The following is an 18,180-nucleotide window of genomic DNA, read 5'->3' as shown; positions in this document are numbered from 1 at the left end:
TTCTCATAACAGTAACTTCCATTAACTTAATTTTCATCTAAATTAGACAATCAAACATACTATTAAAAAATTTTTACTTGGAAGATATTTTTAATTTACATTTATTTAAATAAACACTAACACTTGATTTCAATATAGATGAAAACAATTTATTCATGTTAAAAGTATATACATTTTTTGTTTTATAAAATCATTATCTAAAAATGAATATAAATATTTCTTATTGTCATAAAATTTTTTTTATTGTAATATTATAAGAATGAAATACTTAAAAAGAATTAATGGTATAGAAAGTGAAATTCATTTTAAACTTTAGCTTAAATTATTTTTTTCGTTTGTTTACGTGGCGAGTTGAACGTCGTTTTGGAGGAGAAATTTTGGGTGGTGGCATAAATTCTCGATCAGCTTTTTTATTATTATCATTATTATTTTGATTGATAGTATTATTTTGATTTTGTTTATCTTGGCTTTGAATAACTGGAATATTATCAGAATTAGGATTGTCCAATAATTTATCAATTTCTTGTTCTAAAATAGCACAAGCTTCTTTAACATCAGGTTTCTTTTTAGCTTGTTCAATTACCTCCCAGAGAGCATCGTAAACATGTTTATTGTGAAGTTTGTCTTTAAAGAATGGAAGATTTCTTGTTAAATGAGTAATACCCTTTTTATTTAATTGTAAAAGTGATAAGCAGTATGTCAAAGTTTTGCTTTGCCTTTCTGTAGTTACATCTTTAAATCTAAAACATATTTTATCTAATACTGACTCCATTTCTCGTTCTTTACTGAGTAGTGAAAATATAAACTTGAAAATTGTTTGTATATCTTCTTCATCAACTTTATCTTCGTCTGAACATGAAAATTTTGATAAAATATCTGGTAAAATATTACATAAGACATTGGGTTTTTTTGATAGTTCTCGGAAAAATAATTGAGCATCATTTCTTATTTGTTCATCTTTATCAATTATACACAAAGCCATTTCAGACATTTGTCCTTTGGCCCGAATCATTTCTCGTTTAACTAAACTAGAAAGAATACGAACTGCTGTACGACGCACTAATACATCTGGATCAGTAAGTCTGTTATACATATGACTTGTCCAAGGATCAATATCATTTGTAAATCTAATCATTAAATCAGACAAACCAATTAAAATATTAGATCTTATTTCTGGATAAGTTGATTTTTCTAGTATTGTCATCAATAACTGAAGATGGTCTTGACAAAATTTAGAAGACACTGTCATCATTTTAGTAAGCGCCAGTACTCCCCAAACTTGAATATATTTATCATTATACTTCTCGGGATGTTGACAAACTTCAATAACAAGAGGAACAAATTGTGCTAATAAACCATTATCATTAACAACATTATTATCTAAAGCTTCATTTATCGCTTCAGCATCAACATCATCAGCAGTTGCACCTGAAAGAATTTCATCTTCAGCGTCTTCTGAAAGAGCTATATTTCTTCGATGCACACTTATTGATTGACGGGCTTTTCTTGCCGATGATTGAACGGAAGCAGGTGATGATGACAATGATTCATTCGAATGAGTATTATTCATATTGTTTTTCTTTTTACCTTTTACTGTATCACGAATAGCATTACGACGTTTTAATTCTTTGTAAATTTCAACATCAAGATGTACCATGTGTCGTACAGCTATGTGACCAATTACATATAAAAATTTAGCCAATTGTGATTTAGGAACATCAACGTCATAAGTAGGTTCTTCTAATAATTTTAATAAAATATCTTTTATAATAATATCTGGTGTATTAGCAAACTGATAAATAACATTTATTGCTTCAGTAGCAAAAGAAGCATATGACATTGAGGAGGCAGTTTCAAATTTATTAACCAGTAATGATGAAAGACTTTGAAATAATTCATGGTTATTTTCAAATTTCAATGGCTCTTTTGTAAAAACTTCAGAATTATCTGATTTAATCATTAATATTGCTTTACAAGTATCACGTGCTAATAAAATATCATCTTTTGTTTGAAATCCAACTTTAATACAAATATTTAAATTTTTTAAAATAAGTTTTGGATTTTTGGCTGCTACCATTTTAAGAAGTGTAATAGCACAACGACTTTCAATTATTGTCGTTGATGGATTTTTGAAATTATATTTTTCCCACATAACTTGCCAACTTTCTTCATCCAAATCTTTTTTATCACACCACTCTGATACAAGCTGTTCTAAAGCTGGACTTTGACCTGACTTCAATGTTTTTAATAAATTAATTAATCCATTAACGGAAATAATTGCTCGTTGACGATTTGGAATATTAACTTCGCTTTGAAAATATATTTCTTTATAAACTTCAGCGACATTTTTCTTCACTGATTCATCTCTACTAAAAGCTTGTAATAATGCCGTATGAAATGCTTTTTCAGCTCCAGAAATATTAAATTTATAAGCTGTACCCAATAAAGTACAAGATTCAATAGCTACCCCAGGCGTTGCTGCATTTAACATTTGTTTAATAGTAGGTATTGCTGATTCTAATTCTGTTATGAAACTAATCACACTATCATAAATATTTAATGTTTGTTTTAATCGGCTAACTGTCTCTTTACGTTTTTTCCATTCAAAACTATCAAATTTATTTTTATTGTTATTATCACTTTGTGAATTTAAAAATATATATGCAAGAAAAAATAAGAAGCAATCCTCTTGACCATCAATATTATTTATATCCGAATCTAAGTTTAATTTTTCAACTATTATTTTTACTCGTTTTACTGCTAGTAAAAATTTACGATCCACAATTAAACTACGTACTGATTCCCATTGTTTGTCAATATTAAAATCTTCAAGATCATCATCGTCATCGTCACTATTTTCCTCGTCTTCATCGTTATTTTCAAAATACTTTTTAATAGCTTCAAGAATTCCAGGTAATAAATCTTTCCAAAGTTCAATACGTTCACTATCACCACTTGCGCTTTCTGTAACGAAATCAGCCTGTATTTGACGTAAATTTTCATCACATTTATCACGTTGTTCAATTAATTCTTGCTTATCAAATTTAAAACCGTACGGGTTACACTCTATTAAATGACGTATTACTTGAAGAGCTTGCTTTCTCATAACAGCACCAGTTTCATGTAAATGTGGTATTACAGCTTTTAAAATAGGCACCATCTGTTGAATTGGTACTGTTGCAGAAGACAATAATTTTTGCCAAACTTGAAAAACTTTAGATCTTACAAAACTATTGACATCTAATTTGTGTTTAAATAAATACTGAAAACAGTCATCTCGTAAATTTTTTTGTTGTTTTGTTAAATTTTCTCCTGATAAACAATTAATAATTAAATTTTCCATTATTTCAATAGCACAATTTCTCATAATATAACATTCATTATCAAGATAATCAAATATATATTCCATTATATCATCAGATCCTTGAAAAAATAATTTTGGTTGGATAGTGGCCATTGTTGAAAGAAATAATGCAATATTTCGTGCTTCAGATTCTTCAAAATTAACTTGATCAATTTCATGTAAAATCTCAACAATAAAACTTTGACATTTATTTTCAGTTACCATATTCACAATTCCTTGTGCTAATGATTGTGCTAGAGTTTCATAAGTTTTAACTAATTGAATTATTTTAATCTTACACGAAACTGCATGAGTGTAATTTTTTATAAGAATTCCTAAAATTTGCCAAACAATTTGTTTAACTTGCTTATCATTTTTATCTTTGTCCAATTCAATTATTTTATAACAAATATCAGCCATAAGCATGACAAATGATTGTTCAACAATTGGTGGATCCCATAATTTATTTAATGATAATTGTAGCCAATCATAAATCGTAAATAAAATTTTATTACGTTTGAATTCCCATTCTTTTCTCACCTCTGATTTTTGTTCTGATTTTTTCTTTTTTCCTATTCCTTTATCTCCTGTGGGATTATTTAACTTGAGGGAATGATCTTCTAAGTAATTCATAAAACTCGAGACCAAATATGCGTGCATTTTAACTATACACAATTTTTTCTTTTTATCCTCTTCAAAATCTTGATTTTCTAAGTCTTTAACTAAATATTCAGTAGATTTACATAGTCGATCAAAAGCTCTTGTGAGTACTGAATTATCAAGATTTTTACTATGAACTAAAACAGCGAAAAAATCATCAAAATGATCTAAAATAAATGCCGATCTTTTGTTTTGTAACGCTTGTCTGTTAGCTGAAAGAAAATTAAGTTATAAAATTGAGGTTACATCAAGCAATTTTTCATTTTTTATTCATCAATAAATAATTTAAATACTTACTGTCAAAAGCCGAATTAATTTGGCGAGGTGAAATAACATCATTTACATAATAATTTCGGTCACTTTGCTTTAAAAGGTCGTCTTTTTTTAATGGTATAATGAATTCCATGTTGATCTAATAATCCAAGGCATAATAATTAATGTTACTATTAATAATTAAGATTGAAGTGATTTAAATTGTTACATACATTATATCTGTAGATTACTGTCTCAATAATTAATTATAAACTTCAGTATTTTTAAAACTTTTAAGAATATTTCAATATTCCGGGTGAATTGTTTGTGTTGTTTATTACGGACGTAAAGAGACGCGTGAAAATCCGTTACTTTTTTTAAATTCAATTCATATGAAGCATTGGAGTTTTTCTTTCTATCTCAAGATGTCGCTATCATTTTTTAAACTCTCACATTGGCAATTTATTCATTTTTTTTTTTTTTTTTTTTTTTTTTAAATTATTTACGTGCATTTTTTTTAAATAGTATGAATATTATTGCATAAAATTATTTCATTTAAAAATTTATAAATCATTTAACTTTCAAATTTAATTAATAGATTTTGAAACAACATATTCAAGATTTTATGTATTTTTTTTTTACTGTACCCCGTATTGTTATTGAAGATTAATAATTTAAAGATCAGACTCTATCCATTGTTAGAAATCTCTCTAAAAATAGCTTGTTAATTTTTTATACAAAAAAAAATTGATAAATTATCTGATTTTGGTTTATTAAATTAAAGCATAATTGTGATACATAATAATTATGAATATAATTTTATTTGGATTTTGCCGCTGAAACAGCAACCCCATCTGCTGTAAAAAGAATTCCCTGATAGCCACGCTCTAAATATAATTGCTTAGCAAGTTCTGTAGTGAAACATTTACGGCTAACTTAAGACTGGGCCGCACCTAACGAAGTCCTGAATTTAAGAATTCTAATTATTTATTAAATAATTATCATAACAGCAATTTTATTAGCTTCCGACTAAAAGCAGAAGACGAACTTCCTCGGGAGATTTTCATCATCCGAGTCCCATAAATATTCAAAAAGTAATTAGAATTCTTAAATTCAGGATTTCGTTAGGTGCGGCCCACCCTTAACGACAAGTTTCTGGCAAGCCTTGGCTAGATAATAATACACTTGCGTGCAAGTTGATGCAAATCTACTGCCGTCATCTGAATGTAATTTGACAGAAAAACTTGCCGTCAATTTGAAGTGAAACTTTCAATCAACTTAACGTCATTGTCTGACAGTAATACTTGTAGTCAAATTGAATTCAAGTTACAGGACAATTTACTGTCAACTTAAAGGTAACTGCTTGCTCTCCAACACCAACACTTTCCTTTATATTGGCTTCAGAATACGACAATAGCTTGAAGTTAACTTTTGGTTAAAGTGGCTATCAGGTTAAAAAATTACCTTTAAATTGAAGAAAAATTAACCACAAATTTTTATTTTCAACTTTTGCTGTCAAATTGTCGAGTAATTCGGGCAGCGAATTTCGGGTTTCATCATCAAATTGCCGTCAATTTCAAGCTAAAGTAGCTATTAGGGTACTTCAGAATTTATACTAATTTAGGGTCGACCCTAAAAACTGATCAGTTTGCCGAGCCGGGTTTACTTTTAATTAGAGCTTAAATTATTATTGCTGGTCTATCTATATATTATTAATGTATACATAGATAGATATACTAGCAATATTATTTCAAACCTGGATAAAAATAAACCCGGTTCGAAAAACTTGCCCTTAATGTTCAGATCATGGAGACTAGAGTACTCTATCATTAACGGAATGAGGACAGCCATTCTTATTGACTTTAAATCATGCTCTGTGAAAGAAATAACTTCGGGTATCGTCGGTACTCATTTCAACTGTACAAGTAAATAGAAACGTTCGGCTTATATGAATTCGAAGTAATTTATTTTACTGATTTCAATTTATGTACATGAAGTAAAATCAGCTAGAACGTTAGAAGCTAGAACGAAGTTCCTCCACTATGCTATTTTACATTATCATATTATTTTCCCTTACTATAACTATATGCTAATAGGTATATCATATATATATTTAATTAATAAAAAAAAAAATAATTACGAAAAACTAAAATGGTGCCAATTGTTCATTATTTTTCATTCGATGAGTGAATTTATTTGTTAAAATAAGTTTACTAAATTAAAAACTTTAACTTAATTATGAAAATTCGACTTAAATGATGAAAAAATTTTTTTAAGTGTACGTGTGTAATGTTGAAGTTTTGAAATAAATTTGATATTTTCAAAAAATTATTAACAAAATTAAATTTATCTTATTGAATAAATCGTCGCTTCTGTCTGTGGTTCCTCATAACAATATTTCGAATTTATTTTTTTTATTTAAGTAAATATTTAATCGAGTGAAATAAAATTAAATTGATAATATAATTAAAAAAAAAAAAAAAACAAATTAAATATGGATCACGAACGAAGACAAAATGAGCAAGTTATTGTCAGTAAAGACAAAGTTGAAACAATTCCAGACAATTCACTGCCTGACATTGCAAATATGAATATAAAATCACGGCTAAGTAATAAAACCGAAGATTTAAATGAAGAACCATTAATTAATGGATTACACAATGGTATTTGTAATTCTCAAAAAAAAAATTCTGCAGACCACAATCAATTACCTGAAACGCAAGCTATGGAAACTAGTCATTTACATAAATTAGGTAAACCACATCATTTTATAAATAAATATTTTTATTTAGTTAATCTATAATAATAGTTGCATTTTATTTTCATATTTCCAGGTGAAGAAGAGGTAGCATGTGTAGATAGTAAAGATAATGACGTAGAATACGTTAGTTATACGAATGAACTTCAAATGCCAGATATCATGAAGTTAATTCAAAAAGATCTAAGTGAGCCATATTCTATTTATACCTATAGATATTTTATTCATAATTGGCCGAAACTGTGCTTTTTGGTAAGAAATTTATACCCTGTTAAATGTTTTATCCATTTTTATATAAAAAGAAAAATTGTTTTTGTATTTATTAAAAATGACTAAAAATCTTGAGATTGTCCTTCAAAACAACTTTTTTAAAAATGTGAACTCTTAATTTAAAGATTTAAAGATCTTTCATCGCATTTTTAAATTCTACATAAAATTACTATATGAAAATGAACATTCTTTTACTTTAAACATGTTCTTGTTTTTTTCTAGAAATCTAACGCCTTTTAAAAATTAAAACCGTCTAAAATACAATTATTACTATACTGTTAGCACTAAAATTAAAAAATAAACAATTCATTACTGAAAAAAAAAAAAAAGAAATAATTTATATTCAATTTTTATGTAAATTTATCTCCATGTTCGTCATGGAAAATATTGATGTAATAATAAACTCGAATCTTGGAATTAAGAGCTGATATTTCAGGAAGATTTGATTTTAAAAACCATTTTAAAGATTGTCAATAGCATTTAAAAGAAATAATTGATAGATTTTTTTTGTTACATCATAATTTCTGCATTAATATATTTTATTTTCTTTTTTTAGGCAATGCATGGCAAAGAATGTGTAGGCGCAATTGTCTGTAAACTCGATATCCATCGAAAAATCATAAAACGTGGTTACATCGCAATGTTAGCAGTAGATATAAAATATAGGAAACGTAAAATAGGCTCTAATTTAGTGAGAAAAGCCATTCGGGCGATGGTCGAAGATGATGCTGATGAAGTAGTACTGGAAACGGAAATAACTAATCGACCAGCATTACGACTGTATGAAAATCTTGGATTTGTAAGGGATAAAAGACTATTTCGTTATTATCTAAATGGTGTTGATGCATTAAGACTCAAACTTTGGCTTAGATGAAATTTATTTGCATATTCGTGTGAATAGAAAGTTAATACGAATATTAAAATGATTAGTTTATAACAATAATTATTGTCATCGTTATTCTTACATAATATTAAAATTTAATTCATCCAGACTATATTAATATAAACATCAAGTTATTTTCATGAATTTAACTATTAAATTTATTTTACTTAAAATGTATCAGCTATTTTTACTAGCTTTCATGATTTTACTTTTTAATCTATGCTTCCAAATCCCGTCCGCTTGTTGACGTTTTTTTTTATGTTCATTCCAATAGAATCTTTCGCATTAAATGTGCATCTGAAAAATCATTCGTCGCAAATTTTAAACAAAAAGAAAAAAAAAAAAAAAAAAAAAAAAAATGGAAGAAAGCAAGAAAGAAAGAATGTATAATTATAAGCATAAAATATTTACAAAGAAAATAAAGTCGTTATAATAAAAAAAAAGCTATAAAAATCACATTAAAAATAATAATGTATTTTATTCTTTATTCTAATCATTTTTAATCAGAATAGTATGAACTAATTTATTAAATTATCAATAAGTATAAAAATCGCAAAAACTCGATTATAGAAGAAAAAAAATTTCATTGTGATATTATAGTTTCGTATTGTATTTAAGGGGTAACGGTAACCGATTTTTAATTCAATTTAATTCATGGACAAACGCTAGAAACCTAAAATAGAGAGTCTTTAGCGTTTTTTAAAACCTTAACAAAGAACTAGAAATTTCGTATTTTCAAAAATTCTAATTCGTCTCCGAGAAAAATTGTTTTAAAATTCTCATTTACTTTACGAGTGCAACAAAGACAGTCCCGTTTATTTTGATGAGTGTGAGAAAGAGGTCCGGTAGCGTATCCCCTTAAAGCAAAAAGTAATACAAGTAGTAATTTTTAAATATTTTAACGAGAACAAAAGAGAAGGAAATATAAAGCTCGTCAAAATAATCGTTTAAATAAAATTAATTAATTTTTAGTTCATTAATTATTCAATTGATGTATACTGCAAAAAACCAGTCACATAAAATCTTAAAAATAAGAATATTGAATATCGACAAAGAAAAGTTAATATTTTTTTTTTTTTTTCGCCAAATATCATTGTATTATTAATGAAGAAGAATTTTAACATAAAAATTAAAGTTACGAAAATAAATACAACAAAAAATATGAGTGTAACGTATAAATTATATTAAAAATAAAAGTACATAACAGTTATTACAAGTTAAAAGATTTATTTATACTCTTGTTTAAGTTATCAACAATATGATTCAATGGTATGTAAATTTTCTTTTACTTATTAATTTTAGATATATCTAAAGCGATCATTTTATGGGGCTACGAATTTTCTATATAAACTAATAACTTTTTTTACGATTAAATTATTCCATAATTGTCCAAAATATTATTATAATTGTTATAATTATTATTTATATTATTATTAATTAATTCTACAATTGTTTTTTTTCTAATGTACAACTTTTTAATTTATGCATAAATTTGACTGTATGTAAAAAAAAATATTAATATCAAAAATAAAAGTTATAATTATATAGTATTTGAACTGCAGTTCAAAAAAAATTTTCATTTGTTCAGAAATACATTCATGGATAAAAAAATGGGTAAAAGAAAATCAGCATAATAAGAAACAATTAAAACTATTATAGATTTTTTTTACATAAAAAGTTAATTAAATACCGAATACAATTCGTATTAAAAATTTTTCGTTATATTTATATATATATATATATATATATATATATATATCAAATAAAATTATTATATCAACTTTTATTCTTAACTTACAATCAAAAAATAAAATTGGAATGAACGAATTTTTATTATTTAATTTTTTTTTCTGACTAGTTATTAATAAATATAAAAAAATAGTAACCATTGTACGTTAAATTAATCTTATTGTACTTAAAAAGCTTAATTTATTATTAACATTTTTATTTTATTGATTGTTTTTTTTTATCATCACTTTCAAATCCAGAATCTAGTTCATCATTCATACATTTTTTCAATATCAAGCAGTGCATATTATGATTTAAACGTTGTTCATCAATAAAAACTTTAATTGTATCAATTAAATGGTTAAAAAAATGCGGATAACCATCATATCCTGGAAAAACATTGACATCAATAATTGCATATTTTCCAGTATGATTTTCAATTACAACATCAACGCCTAAAAGAGTAAGTCCAAAGATTTTTGTTATCTTTGTAACAATGTCTTGAACTGTTTCATGATTAGGCTTAATTCTTAATGCTCTATCTTCTTTTGATATCACTGACCATTGTGAATTAGAACCACTCTTTGAAATATCGTGTGAACTGAAAAATAATGTGTTCAATGATTCACAATCACTCGGATAAAAATTTTTTAGACTTGGCCTTTCAACAACATGAAAATATTTTCCAACAATAAAAACTTTGTGTAAAATAGCATTATGATTGATAAAATTTTGGGCCACACATGGTAATTGGCAGTTTTTTAGACCTTTTTCGTTGAATATTACCATCATCTATTGGTTTAAATTATTATAATATTAATCCCTTGACAACATATTTATATCATGTGATTAAAATAAAAAGCAATGATATCCTCTTATATTTCTATTCAGTCTAATAAAAATATTTTGCAAAAAAAAAAAAACTGAGTCTAAATTAATAATGAGTTTTTTTGCTTTTAATTTTAAATCACAAAATGAACTGAAAAGAAAGTTTATTATTATTTCAACTACCTTATGAGCATCACTAGAACCATGAGCAAATAATGGTTTACAAATAAACGGAAATTTAATACAGGATAATCTTAAGTGCTTTAAATTTTCATCAGCAATCTCAGATTTTAATTCAATTGAATTTGGAACAAATATATCTGCAATTTAATTTTTATGTTAAAAGTAATTTTTTATTTATTTTTTTCCTATGTACCTGAAGATCGAAACGTTTTTCGCGCAACGAAAATGAAAAAAATTTATGGAATTTGACTGCTTTAAGGTGACTTAAGGGGTAATTGGGAGTGACTGCAATTTTCAGCTGGCATACTAGTACTTATGCAAAACATTTCAGAAATCTAGATCTAGTAGTTTTTTTTACTTTTTATTTCGTTCTTGTATTTTCATTCCACGAAAAACGTTGCAATCTTCAGGTACATTTTTTTCTGCATTCTGTACTAACCATTGGATATAATTTCTTCATGTAACATTTCATAAGATTTCTGACGATTATTTAAATTTTTAACGTTTTCAAAAGGATCTATTAATATCATTTCTGGATGTTTATTTAAATATTCTTGAACTTTAGTTACAATTTTCTTGGCCTGTAATAAAAAATAAATATATAAAAAAAATTTTATTTTTTCATGTAATATAAAAAAGTTTACTACATTTTGATCACCACACTCCGCTAATGCTAAAGTATCAGTTAATTTATGAAGGAAGACATGGAATGGTCCTTGAGACTCAAGATTATTATCAAGATTGATCTTAAAAAATAAATTAAATTACATAACTATAACCTCTAATAAGTTATCATTTAATAAATTACACTAAAAATTCCATCAGTAGAAATATTACTTGTTTCAATATAAAACTTTTCTGTTCACAGATATTGTTAAATTCCTTCCAATTTAATTTCTGTTGTTTTTTTTCTGATATCCAATATCCAATTATATTATTTTCTTTATCCATTTTTGCGTATCACAATCACATGTTTTACTTCAAAATTGATGGGTTTTTTCATTAAATAACTAAATATGTGTGAATATAAAATACATTCATAGAAAGTCTAAAACTATTTTGGAAAATGTGTTTATAAAAATTACATTGTAACGGAAGAAAAAAAAATATATATAAATATACAATAATGTATTTACGTAGGTATAGTAACATGCAACAACATTGTGATCATTTTTTGTTATTGATAGAGGTTAGATCCGAATAAGAGATGAGGAGTGGTATAAAAATTGATTGCATATCAAAATCATTAAATGACGTCGATCGATGTTTGGGATGGGATCTTGGTGACACACGTAGGGAGCTAAATTGGATTTTCTGCGATACTTGCTTAAGGTGGGGTCATCTTGGATGTCCAAAATTTTTGAAAAAAACATTCAAACAAATGCAGCAAGCATTGGATTAAAAAATAAGTTATAGTTAATCATTAAAAAATATTTTTATAAATATATATTATTGTATCGAAGTAAATACATTGATAAGAATTTTAATTTATAAAAAATTTACAATTTTTTTTCAATAATTACAAAAAAAAAAGTTTTGAAATGTAAATATTAAATATAAATTTTGAAAAAAAAAAAAAAAAAAAAAAAAAAAATGAACAATCCACTCATATAGGGTGCATTGCGAAATGCGCTGCGAGCAGCTGTAGCATAGCTGCGTAGCGCTGCGCACTACGCACAGTGCAGCGGCACTGCTGCCAGAACGCGGGCAAAAAGTTCCCCTTCCCAAGCATCGTTTAGGCTGTACCGGCTGTACCCTGATAGTCACACTCTAAATATACCCTAAAGACACTTTAACGTGAAATTGACGGCAATTGGATGTTGAAATTTGCTGCCGAATTTGCCGACAATTTAACAGCAAAAATTGAAAATAAAAATTTGCGGTTAATTTTTCTTTAATTTAGACCCGGATAGCCAGGGTTTCTCTTCCAAAAGTTGGTATTCATTAGTTTGCGACCAACTTGACAAGCTGTCGACAACTTTAGCATTTGCAACTTTTGGCTACAAGTTACCGCCAACTTTCTGAGAAAATTCACGCCAGTATGGAGCCGCAACTGGAATGCAGGTTTCTGAGAAAATGGAAGGCAACTTACCGTCAACTTATTGAATTTCCAACTTTTGCCACCAACTTTCTCAGAAAGTGTCTATCAACTTTGGAAGTATCAAATTTTGCGGGCAACTTGGTGCCCAGTTGCAGCTGTAAGTTTCACGCATGGAGAATAGAGAGTCGCTATTCTCTATGGTTTCTCGCCAACTTGGCTAACAGGGGAGGAAACTTTTTACGAAAAAAAAAAGTCGGTAATGTTCATTCTTACCATTTCAGGAGATAAGCAAATTTATACATAAAATTGTCTACAATTTGACAGTAAAAAAAAACTTAACAATTTTTCAAGTCAAATTAACAATAAATTGAAATAAAATTTGCATGAAAATTGACAACTTTTTTCTAGTCAACTTTTGAAGTGAATTTGCATTCTAATCCGGGAAGTAAATTTACGTGAAATTGTAGAGGAAATTGCATACAAATTGTCGTTCTTAAGTGGTAGAATTGTTGATTGGTTGAGATTTTCGCGGGTAGTGTTTGAAACTGGTATAGTTGTTGTGCGGTACAGTTACTTGTGGTAGACCTGGTTATGGTTCAGTTATCGTAAGGTAGAGATTTTTATGGTAGACTTATTAATGTGTCTAGTTCCCAGTTCAGCGCCATTTTTGCGCGAAATTTGAAATATTAAAGTTTAACGTATTTACAAAATTTATATGAGCGTCATGTTTTGAAAGAATGGATCCAATGATATTTTTAATAAATAATGTGATAAATACGGTTTCCTCGGAAGAAGAAGATGAAAATGAAGAATTAATGCAAGATATTAATGGTCTAGGATATTGCAAAACAATAACTTTCATTGACGGATACGTGAAAAATATTATTTCAGCTCATGATGATGTCGGATTCCGACATCTTTTTCGATAAAATACATTTTACTTTCATTTTTGTTTTTATTATACAATTTATAAATAAATAAATAAATTATATAATAAAAATGAAAATATCTCATTTTTTTCATATATCGACTGTTTTATCATACTCCAAACTTGTTAAAAATAATTGATATAAACTTTTTTCACCACACTATAATTCTAACAATTGCTTCCTTTTTTTTCATCATAATTGTCCTAAATAATTATAATATGAACACATGTACTTCTTAACAATACGATTTTACAGTACCTTTAGTCACATGACTTAATAATACTGCATCCAAATCTGAAATACTTATCATAACTTCTTGTCAATCTATCATTTAACAATTTTTGGTCCTTTTAAACTATAATTATCATATAGAATTCCAAAATCAAACAATTTTTTACTTTTCATACGATTTGTACCAACTAGTCTGTAGGGTAAAGGTACTTCAACCGATTAAACTAATTTATTTTAAATCAATGGAATAGTAACGTCAGTTAATTTGTCGGAAAAATAATTTCGAGTTGATAAATATTTGCACGTGGTATCTGACGTATATTGCTGCGTTCCAGTTCTTCAGCATACGGTTGAGATAAACTACTGTTGGTTCACTGTGTAAGACATTTCTTGGCCAACTTGGATGATGTTGTCGACGAATGACTGGAACTTAATTTATAAAATTATAATTTTATTTTTTTTTATAATTATTTTTAAAACTATATGATATTAGTTTTGAAATAATGAGTAGTAATACTTACATTTAAAGTATCATGCAAACCGTCAGTTAAATTTTGGTAATAATTTAAATTTTCATTTCCTTGTAAACTAGATGTAGTAATTGTTATTATTTCACCGAGAGAATACGAAATTGGTAAATAAAATTCACCTTCTGAATAATCATTTGTACTAGATTTTCCCTAAAAAGTATAAAACTGTTAGAATTGAAAAAAAATGATAATTAACAAATGAAATTAATTACTGACTTTTTCTTCAGTAAATGTTTGAACTGATGGAGTATTTTTTTGTATTTGTTTATATGATGATGGTAAAGAATACATTGATAAAAATTCTTTTCTATTTTCATTTTTTTCTGTTAATGATTGAATACTTAAATTTGAATTTTTTGATTGATCAATATTATTCTTTTTCTTAGTATTCTCGCTAACAGAAATTGATTTAATGTCTAAGGTAGTTCTTTCCCTATTTTTTAATTCATTTTTTGAATCTTCAACAATTGTAGTCTCATGGATTGTATTTTCTTCACGATTGATTAATACATTAGCTTGTAGTTTTGTATCGTCATTTTTATGTAACTGAAAATTTTCAATTTTACCATCATTAATTTCTTTATGCTCGTCTAATGTACTTTCAACTTCAGTTAAAGATGCTGCTTCAAAACTTTCAGAATAAATTGCCGATACGTCAAAGGAAGTACGATCCCGAAGATCATCTTTTGATGACTCAATAGTGGGATTATTTTTTTCAAATTTACCAGAATCTTCAGTTTTATCAACTTTTCTATTATTATTTTTTATATTTTCTTGTGATCTAACACTTTCAAGTAATTCTTTCTCATTTGAAATTGATGATTTTTTAGATTCAAATTCTTTTTTTTCATTATTGCCAGATGTATTTTTGTTATTCACGTTACTGCTGTTGAAAGAACAATGATTATTTTTTGCGTCTTGTTCACAATATGATTTTTTCACAATATAATTTTTAGGAAAATCATTATCTTTATCTGAATGTATTTTATTATTAATTTCTTTTTGTGTTTCTAATAAACAAAATTCGATTTTAGATTTTTCATTAACAATTATTTCATAACTATTGTCTATACTATTTTCAATAGCCGTTGATAGAGAAAATTTATTTCTCGTTATAAAGACTTTTGAATCATTGTTTACATCAAATTTAGTAATAGATGTAGAAAGTTCTTCGACATCATTACAAGTATTATTTGTATCAACATTAACAGGAATATCGATATAATTACAATTATTCAATGGTGTTGAAAATCTCTCAGGTGACTTAAATGTTTCACTAGTTATTATTATTTCAGAACTTGAAATTCTTGATCGTGGCTTAAATGGAAATTTCACTCCATCAAAATTATTATCTCTTTTATTACTTTTACTATTTATTTTGAAATCAATATGATTACGATTGTTATAACATCTGAATTGGTCATCTAATTTACTAGTATTTTCAACAATATTTTTAATTTTTATATCTAAATTATTTAATCTTTCATCGACATCTTTGTATTCCCGAGAATTTAGTTTGGTTTTATTCCGATTAAAATCATTATTTATTATTTCGATATCTGAACTTTTATTATTGTTAAAATCATTTTGATTCTCTTTTATAAAATCTCCAGACTTCACCTCACTTGAATTATTAATTTCTAATTCAGCGATCTGACAAATAAATTCAATAAACGACCTTTTTGATTTTTTATTATCATTCAAAACTTGTTGATCTAAATTATTTTTACTAATCTCTTTATGATTACTTTTATCTGTATTTATTGCTGACTTAATTTTACAACTTGGTAACGAAGAATTCGAAATATTTTTTGCAATAAAAGATTCTGAAGATTTATTTAATAAATCTGGTAGTTTATCGTTCGGTAATTCTTGAAAACTTGTTTGCACTGCAGTATCAATTGAATTTTCATTTTTTTTTTTTCGTTTACACGAATTAATTTTCAATTCAGGAAAATAATCATTATTTCCTTTTACAATGTTAGTTTCATTTGGTAATGTATCAAGTTTTAATGAGGGCATGACAGATGATTGACTAGATCGTGTTAAAATATCAATTGTATTTAAATTTCCTTTTTTGAAATACTTCTTAGGCTGTGGTAATTTTACATTTTTTGAATCATTTTTTATTGGTTCATGAGATATTTTTATATCTCTAGATGATTTTCTAATGATATCATTCCTGAATGTGGATTTATTAATTTTCTGTAGTTCATAATTACCAGGTTGACATTTTATATGATTTTCATAACACCAATAGTTATTGTTAGCTGGTATTTTATTTCTATTTATTTCCTTAAATTTAGTATTAACAATATCTCGAATATACAATTCACTTCCGTCAAGACAACTTAAAAAAAAATTTTAAAACATTATATTAAAATAATAATGATTAAAGATGTAAAAAGTCATTGAAATATACCTATCGTCGTCAAGTTGAAAGTTTGTTATATCACAATTAACTTTAAAAAGTTTTTTTTCAACTTCATCAACAAGTTTTTCAGCATTGTATAATAACTCTGAAGTATCGAAACTAATATCGAGACTTTTCGTCATAGTCTTATAAGAAATAATCAAAAAATTTAAATTAATAGTTTTCTGCAATCTGTTGTATTTTCAACATAATAAGCAGTTATTTGAGTTCTCAGTGCTGCCAGATGGTGGGATATTTTTACCCCTTCCCGCGGTGAAATAGCATGGAGTGTAATGGCAGTAGGGGGTAAAATCCCACGATCTGGCTGCACTGGAGTTCTGTAACAAGAAATAAAAATTCCCTGATAGCCACACTCTAAATATAATTGCTTAGCAATGCAGTGAAACATTTACGGCTAACTTAACGACAAGTTTCTGGCAAGCCTTGGCTAGATAATACTTGCGTGCAAGTTGATGCAAATCTACTGCCGTCATCTGAATGTAATTTGACAGAAAAACTGCCGTCAATTTGAAGTGAAACTTTCAATCAACTTAACGTCATTGTCTGACAGTAATACTTGTAGTCAAATTGAATTCAAGTTACAGGACAATTAACTGTCAATTTAAAGGTAACTGCTTGCCCTCCAACACTTTCCTTTATATTGGCTTCAGAATACGGCAGTAGCTTGAAGTTAACTTGTGGTTAAGGGTCGGCAGTACTAAACGAATTTTCGAATTTTACTTTTCTACACTTTAAATAGAGCGGTGTTAAAAATGGACTCGTTTTAACTCCGCCCGGTGTAAAAATTAAATTACACCGGTGTAGGAGGAGTAATACACCGGTGTTAAAAATACCGGTGATAAAGCGGGGTAACCGGTGTAAAAGCAGGGTAACAGGTGTAAAAGCGGAGTAATGCCGGTGTACAAGCGGGGTAAATTGTGTCCGCTTGGAGCATTAACATTAAAGATTATAAAACACAAAAAATGTCAGTTCTTTATGAAAATTAATAAAAAATATCATTTATTAACAAGTATAGTGATCGAGTAAGTAAAAATATTCACAAAGTAAAATATTTTAACACCGGTAAAGAATATCTACACCGGCGGCGGCGTTATTTTAACACCGGTCTAG

The 18,180-nt window shown here is 27.1% G+C and overlaps 4 protein-coding genes across 4 annotated transcripts; 1 reads left to right on the top strand and 3 right to left on the bottom strand.

Moving 5' to 3' along the window:
• Positions 1-144: 144 nt before the first annotated feature.
• LOC130669584 (condensin complex subunit 1) lies at positions 145-4,642 on the bottom strand. Its single transcript, XM_057472567.1, has 3 exons — positions 4,489-4,642; positions 4,301-4,415; positions 145-4,215 (listed from the first exon to the last, which is right to left on the bottom strand). The coding sequence occupies exons 2-3, from the start codon at positions 4,407-4,409 to the stop codon at positions 323-325; spliced, it is 4,002 nt and encodes a 1,333-aa protein (XP_057328550.1). The 5' UTR covers positions 4,410-4,415; positions 4,489-4,642; the 3' UTR covers positions 145-322.
• A 1,249-nt stretch (positions 4,643-5,891) lies between these two features.
• Positions 5,892-8,619, top strand: LOC130669582 (N-alpha-acetyltransferase 30-like). Its single transcript, XM_057472565.1, has 3 exons — positions 5,892-7,008; positions 7,090-7,265; positions 7,840-8,619. The coding sequence occupies exons 1-3, from the start codon at positions 6,750-6,752 to the stop codon at positions 8,155-8,157; spliced, it is 753 nt and encodes a 250-aa protein (XP_057328548.1). The 5' UTR covers positions 5,892-6,749; the 3' UTR covers positions 8,158-8,619.
• A 1,369-nt stretch (positions 8,620-9,988) lies between these two features.
• LOC130669581 (inositol-tetrakisphosphate 1-kinase-like) lies at positions 9,989-12,130 on the bottom strand. Its single transcript, XM_057472564.1, has 5 exons — positions 11,743-12,130; positions 11,553-11,651; positions 11,345-11,486; positions 10,906-11,042; positions 9,989-10,686 (listed from the first exon to the last, which is right to left on the bottom strand). Exons 1-5 carry the CDS (start codon positions 11,854-11,856, stop codon positions 10,111-10,113), a joined length of 1,068 nt encoding a protein of 355 aa, XP_057328547.1. The 5' UTR covers positions 11,857-12,130; the 3' UTR covers positions 9,989-10,110.
• A 1,907-nt stretch (positions 12,131-14,037) lies between these two features.
• Positions 14,038-17,298, bottom strand: LOC130669580 (myb-like protein D). The gene is made up of 4 exons (XM_057472563.1): positions 17,059-17,298; positions 14,853-16,986; positions 14,628-14,786; positions 14,038-14,535 (listed from the first exon to the last, which is right to left on the bottom strand). Exons 1-4 carry the CDS (start codon positions 17,190-17,192, stop codon positions 14,467-14,469), a joined length of 2,496 nt encoding a protein of 831 aa, XP_057328546.1. The 5' UTR covers positions 17,193-17,298; the 3' UTR covers positions 14,038-14,466.
• Positions 17,299-18,180: the final 882 nt, after the last annotated feature.

The sequence above is a fragment of the Microplitis mediator genome, chromosome 6 (genome assembly GCF_029852145.1).
Source record: "Microplitis mediator isolate UGA2020A chromosome 6, iyMicMedi2.1, whole genome shotgun sequence".
Lineage (NCBI taxonomy): Eukaryota > Metazoa > Arthropoda > Insecta > Hymenoptera > Braconidae > Microplitis > Microplitis mediator.
This window is presented reverse-complemented; position numbering and strand designations above follow the sequence as displayed.